We start from the raw sequence: 9,161 nt of genomic DNA, 5'->3' as shown, positions 1-9,161 counted from the left end.
GCTCGCCAGAACCACAGGAACTTTGCTGCAAGACAGGCATATGTAACGATGAATTGGCGCAGATAAAGTCGTGTCTTATTTATACTCTGTTCTACTGACAACAGGCCAGCGAAAAATCTAACAATCTACAGCAAAACCATCAATTATTATGGGCGTTATAACATAGGTGTGCAGCTGAACGAAACATACATGTCGAACCCCCCCAGACGATTTAAATCCCTGACAAAACATACACGACGAACCACGGCAACGGGTTAAAATGGCTGATAATATGACTTCACAGAACCCTTCCTCTTGAGCCTCCTATATATCTGTATACAAACATGCTGTAAACCACAAAAGAAAAAATATTGTCACATCCCAGAGAGCCCACAGTTTTAACATTCCCTGCTGTGAGAACCTGATATCTTTTTAATATGGCTATAATTACAAAATTGGTTTTAAGTATAATTATGTTCTGGGTTATACACATATTCAGCCAGCAAAATATGTCAAGTGGCAATGCTGCTGGTATGTGTTCAGGAGGTGTCCTACTTGAATCTTGGCCATGACACTTCCTTGTCCTCACTGAGATTTTACCCTGGCTCTTCTCTGTGCTTGGAAGTAGATGTTAGTACAATCTCTCAAACCAGACCATGAACTCTTCCTTTCACACCCTTTCTAATTCATTAATCATCCCAGTCTGACATACTGACATTATAGTTGAATGATTCATAAATAAATAAAGAATGTAAACCATTAAAAATATTGTAAAGAATATAAACAATATACAGTATTATGCACAATTTCAGTGTTTACTTTAGTCTGTACTGCCATGTATCAATAAAATACAGGACTATAATAATTAACTTCATGATGTAGAATCATGCTTGAAAACCTAATAGTCACCTTTATTTTCAGATGTTTACTGTCCACCATGCAACAATATTAAGATTTAAATTTAAATCCTTTTAAAATTTGTCACTGCACTACATGTTTCAGCCTACTTGGCCATCATCAACCAGAGCTGCCATTATTACTTCTAATTGCCTGTGTATGTATGCTCTTTATATCTAGTGTGAAATATTCTGCCTGTTTCTCCTATGTATTTTAATCGGCAATATAGGCATTTTATTTAGTATATGCCACTGTGAGTATAGTTTTATTATGTTCTGTATTGTGTTTCATGTTCTGAATGCTGTGTTTATTGGCGTTCCTTTGAAGTGTTTTGTAATTACTCAAATCATATAATGAACACAGGACATACATATGGCACTATAACAGACACGATGGATGTTATAAAAATAGAGGAAAAAAAGGAAAACATTTAAACACATCAGAAAAATACCATATATAGTATATATACACACAATCCGTCCCATAGCTCAAGTGGTTAGTCGCTGGCTTCTGACAGTGGCGGCCTGGGTTCGATCCTGGGTCTGGTCAAGTAGTATTTGTGGTGGACAAAGTGGCGCTGGGGCAGGTTTTCTCAGAGTACTTCAGTTTCCCTTGCCAATCTTCATTCCACCAGTTGCTCCACAATCACCCTCACCTATCATCTGGGGCTGGTACAATAGGCCAGAAGTGGCCACAGTAGAAGGGACTTAGTCCTACCCCACTATCAATAATATATTTATATATATATATACACACACACACACACACACACACATAAAATTAGCAATGACAGATTACACATGAACAGCACATCGATACTTATAACACTACACAAGATAGCAGCACACATGCCCCAATCCACTGTATAAAACAACCAGTTCCACAACACACTCATAACATCCAAACTGCACACTAGATATGTAGGCAACAGGCATACCAAAAAAGTAAGTACACATTTAACCACATTAACAGTATACAACTTAAAGATATTCCATAAGAACAAAACACTAACAGAATTATAATTATACATTACAGAGAAAATACATGTGGCATAGGAGCACGAACTACACTGACTTCATTTACAAACATTGTAAACATGAAAACACTGATATCAGTAGCATGGAAGGCACAGCAGTTCACCTGAATTTCAAAGCTCTTTATGACAGCCAAGTAGGCTGAAAGATGTAGTGCAGTGACAAAGATTACAAAAAGGACTAAATTTTAAATCTTGCTATTGTTGCATGGTGGACAGTAAACAACTGGAAATGAAGTCTAATACCAAGAGCAACAGGATGCTAAGATACACCATTAATAGTCACTTAGCTAGTCAATGAATTCTCTTTTACAAAACCTGAATGTTCATTATTGTGTTCACAAGAACCCACCATTGGTTCCTTTCCTAGCCCAGTCAACACTCTCTCACCCTATTTCTTTAAGATGCACTTATTATCCTCCCACTGTGCTTAGGTCTTCAAAGGTTTTTCTGACCAAAACTCTGTATGCATCTCATATCTACTAAGTGTGCCACACTGTATATGCCAAATCCTCCTCATTATGCAACTTCCTCCCTCTTAGATGCTAATATAACTTATGTGAGAGCCTAAGGGAAGAACACAGATTAAGGGTGTGGAGAACAGGGTGCTTTTGAAATTCTGCAACCAGAAGATCACCAATCAGACAGCATAGTGAAACCCTCATTTAACACATTGAGGACCAGTCGCATGATATCATGCTTTTGGCTTTTAAACGTGGCAGACCGGTCGCATGATATCATGATTTTAGGACACGTTAGGTCGTAACACACTATACCTTGCTCTGGCACCACCCTAGTTGCATGCAATGGCATAATAAAACTCTGGAATGTTTGCTTACTTGTCAGTAACTTGACCTCACTGTTTTCTTAACCCACTATAAACGAAAATGCTTTGCTGCTCTTCAAGCTGTATGTACCAGCCAGTAGTTAGTGGTGGGGCATAGACAAGGACAAATTCTTCTTCAATGAGCTAGCTGACCTGGCTTGTGAGACGGGTAGTAATGGTGATTCACAGAGCAGCAATGACAGGGGAGAACAAAGAACTGTGGCCACAGACAGTAAAAGTGACAGTAGCTCCGACGATAATGGGGGTAATAACATTGCGGGGACAGTAAAAAAATCACAAAAATCTAAACCCTGATTCGAAATTGAAATACAAAGCATTTCTGATGAAGGTGGCAAAGGCCTGGGCTACAGATCAGATGGTGGAGGCAGAACCAGAGTCAGACACAGACTTAGTGCAACCGGGCCCATCCACTCCTACCCCATGCAGGCCTCATGCGGACCCCTCAGGGTGACTCTCGGGTGATATGCGGAAACATGCCCTCGTGAAAATTGTGAAGAGTGAACATTCCAAGGGGAAGCATCCTGCTAGGCAATGCCGTGTTTGCACAGTTCACAAAAAAAGGAGTATGTCTACATTTGCAAGTTCTGTGTAATGCCACTTCACAAAGGGGAACGTTTCCACAAATATCACACCCTCAAGCACTTCTAGGAGCACTGGTAAGTGTTCTCCAAAAATTTTAATTTTTAAATTAATTAGGAGATTTTATATTAATTTTTAAAGTGAACAGTGCACAAGTTAGTATAGTAGGTATAATAATGCTGGCCCCAGGGTGCTTTAAATATTTAAATCGCTGGTCTGCAATGTGTTAAAGTTTCTTTGATGAGTAGTGGAACTGTACCACGCTGAGGAATATCTTAGACAGATTCCAATATTACTCACTTGGGATCAGCCAAACTGAATGTTAAATGGAAGTTCCAGTGCACATTTACACACTTTCAGTTTCCTTCATATGTTTAATGTAGATCACTAAACTTCAACATAATCTCTGATGTGATATTTTCTATAAAATTCTGGAAAACACATTACTGACTTGGTACAGACTGTCACATAATTCAGTGGACAACTTGTTCTACTAGTGGCAAGACACATTAATTATGTAATGCCAATGTTTTATGAAGCATCAAGCCATGAGTATGTATGGAAAAGTGGAGGGACAGTTCCGCACATTCTTAACTGCAGCACTACATTCTATGCACCATAAAGTGAATCCTGATGTAAACAAAGGAACAAATATCCTTCTGTGTGAAGTTGCTATACTGGTACATTTTTTGTGTGCCTCTCTAACACCATGAAACTGCTCGTTGCTGTAGAGGTGACTATACATTAATCCGACATCAAAACATCCACCATATGCTACTCACCTGTCGCTGGATATCTGTCCTTTAGTACGAGGGCAGCAAATCCTAACTTCAATATACGAGTACAACAACTGCTAATAATGAGGAATTACAGGAACAATTACTTGCTGTCAGCTAGTGGACCTCTTGGTCGATAGAACTCAGACCGCTTCCACCATACAGAACTGTTAACAACACGTCTCATCAGAGCAGGCTACCATAATGGTGGTCATGCATGCACAGATTTACAAAATGACTGCATTACTGGAAATCTGTACATAGGTACATTACAAAGTTTACGTTCCTCTAATAATCTTTAATTACAGCTTGGGACCAAGTGATGAAACAATCACATCAGGAACTATAATTTTAATATCTTGCACTCCATAATGGTAATGCTTTGGCCAATGCCCTATCAGAACACTTGATAACACGCATCTGCTGACATCAGGACTAAACTTACTGTGAGCACAAAACAGATGGAGGTGAGTGGTTAGCTTTATGCCCTGGCTGCTTTACCCATGGGGATAGTCTCCGTGCCTGTTGGACAGGTGGGTGAGAGGACCATGGAGGCAGTCTGGTAGCTGTGAAGAACAGAGAAATCAAACCCTGATTCTTCAGCCATCCAGCCTGTAGCCCATCACTATACTGACTGAGCTATCCAGGCTACAATCACATAAATGCACACCCCAATATTAGGAAAAGTACAGAAACAGGAAATATAACATAGACAGACATCCTGGGATAGCAACTCGAAATGAGAAATGTTATATCATCTTCTTCATGTTCAATACCATCACGGGTTGGCACCTCCACAATAACGGTTTCATCAGACCAAAACGCTATAGGAAAAGTACATTCCGTCTGATTAAAACATGCCCGGCTGTGCTTAGCATATTGGTATGTGGGTTTGTGAATATTAAAGATAGCATGTATATCATTTTGTACATAATCATTATCACTGTAGAATATATAGTAATAGTAACCATCTGCAATTACTTCATGGACAGTTTCCATTGTACCATGTTTTTCAAGGACATGAACATTAGTACACATTGGAGATGGGAGGAAACTTTGTGCAAGCAGTATGTGTCCATCATAACAAGTAAGCAGACTGTTCTCAAAGCTAGAAACAGAGGACTCCATATCAGCCCCTTCACTCATGTTTCCTGCATTCCCACCATGTTCAACACCACCATCCAATAAATGCGTAGGGGCAAAATGGGCAGCTCGCTTTGCTTTTTGATGCATTTCACCTTGCACTCCTCCCCCTTCACTACTATTAAAGGTACTTCTCTCAGTGATGCCCAATCTTGACATTTTACCACTTTTATCTTTTATAAATTCTTCTAAATGTTTCTTTTGCCCATTATTCTGTTCCATTTTACCACTATCGCTTATTTTTGAATCCTTCAATCGTCTCCTTGCATGCCGAACATGCTGAGTTTGGTTCTGGCTGTCTATAGAACCATTACTTTTCACAGAGCCCATTCCATTTTGAAACTGTAAATATCTCTTTCTGATGTGCTGTTTGGCCAACTGCTCTAAAACTGTGATGTTGTCATTCTCTGTCAGTTCCTTACCCACATTATCTGCATCATCAGATAAATTCACACCTTCTAAATCATCATTTGCATACTGCTCTGTTCGTTTGAGAGGGCGAGTCACTTGCTTTGAATGGACTTCTTGGGCTTCAGTATCAAATGTGACCCGTACTTGGCCCTGACCACTTGCCATATGAGGGTGAACAGCCACTTCGTTCCTGTGGTCTAGCAAACCGCATGTTTTAAGATTCTTCTCACCCTTAACGACCATGACTCTGGACCCTTGGAACCTGCAACATTTCACCAATTCTGCCATGTAAATATTTCAGACATGAGGAAACAATATTTTTGTTTTAATTTTACAGTCTTTTGAGATGTGCTGCTGTGTAGTTTAGTCAACAGGTACAGTCTTTGGGGTTGAAGAATAATTTATCCTGAAGATGCAGGCATCAGGTTTGTACCATATATACCAAACTTCATGGCATGACACCCAGAAGACAGTAAATGTATTATGCACTGCTGTGAGCACATCATGTCTCAAATATCGTCATTTGCCAAGATTCCTTCACCTTCCTGGCTTCTGTCAACCATCCAAGGGCACAGAAAATACTTCTGAGGTAAGGACAAACACAGGGAAAATTGTTACCCCACCATGATCCTCAGTGATCATGAAGCAAACTGGTGGATAGTGGAAGTTACTTCTTTATAGAGGGGCACAAAAATGTATTTGTACTTCAACATTCAGAATATCTGCTTAAATAATCTGTTGGTATATATTCTGTTCAACTTGGAAAATATCCATAGATAACCTCTATTAAAGTTGAACCAAAGAGACACCAACAAATTATTTAAGCAGATATTTTGTGTGTATACATTTTTTGGGCCCCTCTGTATTGCTGACAACAGATATGAGATAAAATAATTTATTTTGAGGGATGTGAGCAGAAACCAGAAGAAATTTTATGGTCCCCTTTTTGCTGTGGACACAATGATTACTGGAGTAAATATCCACCACATTTTCATTGGGGGTGAGGGTCTACTTTGACAAAACTTCACCCAGTGCATGGATTGACTGACTAGGGTCCAGTCTATGACAAACTGGGTTATCTAATATGACTGTGGCAAACATTTTATTGTGGAGCTACATCAAGGACAAAGCATATAAACACTCTTAAGCTGGAAGGTCGTGCGTTCAAGTCATGATGAGGTCACTGGATTTTTTTCATTTGACCTAATCCTTCCAGCTGCACTAGGGCCCTGGGGTTGACTCAGCCTTTAACACAAATGAGTACCAGGAATTAATCAAATAATTTTCCTGGGGAGTAAAGAGTGGCCAGCACGTAAGGTTGACAACCTTACCGCCATCTTTGAGCTGAATGTCTAGATAATGTGGGACCCTCAATGTCTCACAACCCTATGGGCCTTCATGGCCTGTTACAGGGATAGCTTTATTTTCTTTTTTTACCACAAACCCTGCATGAAGTGTGAGGATGGAAACTGCAGTTGTCACTATGGTTACTGACATGCTCACCACTGTAAAGATGTGACACTATCCATGTTACACAGTGACAAAACACAGAATGTCTGCAAAACTAGAAAATGTACTTGAAAGTCATGTCTAATACAACATGCATCATTTCATATTTATAGTTCTGTTCATTTCGGGGAAAAGACTATTGAAAATGTGATAGAAAGAAAGGCTATGCACTGGTGTCCACTGAACATCACAGCCAAGCACGTAGCATTCATGCTTTGTCTTCAGGAGATCCTGAGTACAAATTTCAGCCTGAAGACCAGCTATCATGATTCAGGTTATCCATTCAGTCCTTGTAGACAGATGCCAGGATAATACTTCAAATCAGGTCATGCCAAGTTCCTTCTTACCTTTTCCATCCATTCTATCATTCAACACTACAAGATCTGAGCTATTAAAAGTGCTGTGAAATGAGCCACAGATAAATAATGACAACTTGTAAGCTACAACACGAAGGAACCAGTGTGAAGCAATTGGTAATGCTACCTGCTTCACATTGGTTTCTTGCTTTGCTTAATTGTTGACCCTGCAGATGGTAAGAACCATAAATCCTACAAATAAATTGCTAGGGTTGCTTGTTTGAAATGTTTACAATTCAAATGAATTCAGGTGTTCTTAGGATTGACATTTAAGACAGGATTTCATAGTATAACTTTAAATAACGATATTTTTATCTGTTATTTGCATTGATTCTGAAAGAGTGAAGATGTCACCTGACAGGAAACATACCTTGAGCACACTGAGAGGGCCACTGTCGAACCTTTGAGAAGATAAAAACCCCAGTATTCTAAAGTGTCATCTGGCAGTGACATACTCTTCTTTAGGCGAATGTGCTTCCTATTAGGGCTCAAGTCAGGCATGCCTGCCAGTTGAAATGCGTGAAAGGAAGAATTCATTTTCAGAGAATGTGCCTGAAAAAGAACAAATACAAATATGACAGAAAGTATAACATTTATTCATTTGTAGTTTACTTAGTGATGCACTATATAGCAAGGAATGACTGGATAACATATTGGAAAGGATGTGGTCACAGCATAATTTCAGGTACTGTTCCCAGAATTTACCTGGAGGGACTGATGAAAATCACGAAAAACTTCAGTGAAGGCAGGTGGGAACGTTACCTCTAGACTACGGAGGCCGCTAACTCAGCCTCTAACTAATGAGTACCAAGAATCTTCCTGGGCATAAAGGGTGGCCAGGGCACTAAGTCTGATAACCTCACCACCGTCTGTGAGCTGATTGTGTAAAAAATCTGTGAGCCTTGACATTTCACAACCCTGTGGGCCTCCATGACCTGTTAAAATGATAGATTTACCTCTTTTTTAGCCCATATTACAACTGATAAAAAAGAGGTAAATCTATAATATTATATTTAAGCATCCTGTTGCACTCTATACAATAAATGACACAAATTCCGTCCCAAGTGCAAACAATATATATTATGTGTCTTTGATCTTGTTCTTTCTACACTACATGTTTCGGCCTCTATCGGCCATCATCAGGTGTATACTCTTAACGTTGCTGCCACACTGAACTCGGTCTAAAATTTAACATTTAAAAGCACAATGTCACATTCTTCGTATTATCAATATCTACATCGTTGATATGTGTCTGGTATGTAGATTATGTTGCACACGTCAAATTTGATATTCTTGTAGTAGCACTTTAAAAAACTTTAGTTATGAAGTTTTTAAAACCTTTTAAAATTTTCTCTAAATTTTAAATTTAAAATTTAAAATTCTTAGGGTTACATGCCGTATGTCTAAGTGCTGGAGCAGCTAGTTCTTGTTTTCACACTGTACAGGTGTTATCTGTAATATACAAATATTCGTATTATTATTTTATGTACGTAATATTTTCTTATGTGTGTATATTGTTATTTGTACTTACTTAATGTAGTCTTCTTGTGTGGGTGCCGCTGCTTGTCTGTACTACGTGTGCTGTCTGCTGTATTGTGTGCTGTGTTTTATGTTAGTGAGTGTAGGGGGGA

The 9,161-nt window shown here is 39.1% G+C and overlaps 1 protein-coding gene across 4 annotated transcripts in view; it reads right to left on the bottom strand.

Annotated features, from left to right (window-relative positions):
* Positions 1 to 4,394: 4,394 nt before the first annotated feature.
* LOC111871540 overlaps positions 4,395 to 9,161 on the bottom strand; it is a 43,102-nt gene continuing 38,335 nt past the window's right edge. For all 4 annotated transcript variants that reach the window (XM_023864710.2, XM_023864708.2, XM_023864709.2 and 1 more), the window contains exons 3-4: positions 7,901 to 8,082; positions 4,395 to 5,927 (exon numbers count right to left, since the gene is read on the bottom strand). In XM_023864710.2, coding sequence (XP_023720478.1) covers positions 4,766 to 5,927; positions 7,901 to 8,082 — 1,344 coding nt within the window. In that variant the 3' untranslated portion in view covers positions 4,395 to 4,765. The remainder of the gene's footprint in view (positions 5,928 to 7,900; positions 8,083 to 9,161) is intronic.

The sequence above is a fragment of the Cryptotermes secundus genome, unplaced genomic scaffold, assembly GCF_002891405.2.
Source record: "Cryptotermes secundus unplaced genomic scaffold, Csec_1.0 scaffold989, whole genome shotgun sequence".
In the NCBI taxonomy this organism is placed as follows: Eukaryota; Metazoa; Arthropoda; class Insecta; order Blattodea; family Kalotermitidae; genus Cryptotermes; species Cryptotermes secundus.
The sequence above is the reverse complement of the archived record's forward strand: the minus strand, read 5'-3'. Positions and strand labels throughout refer to the sequence as shown.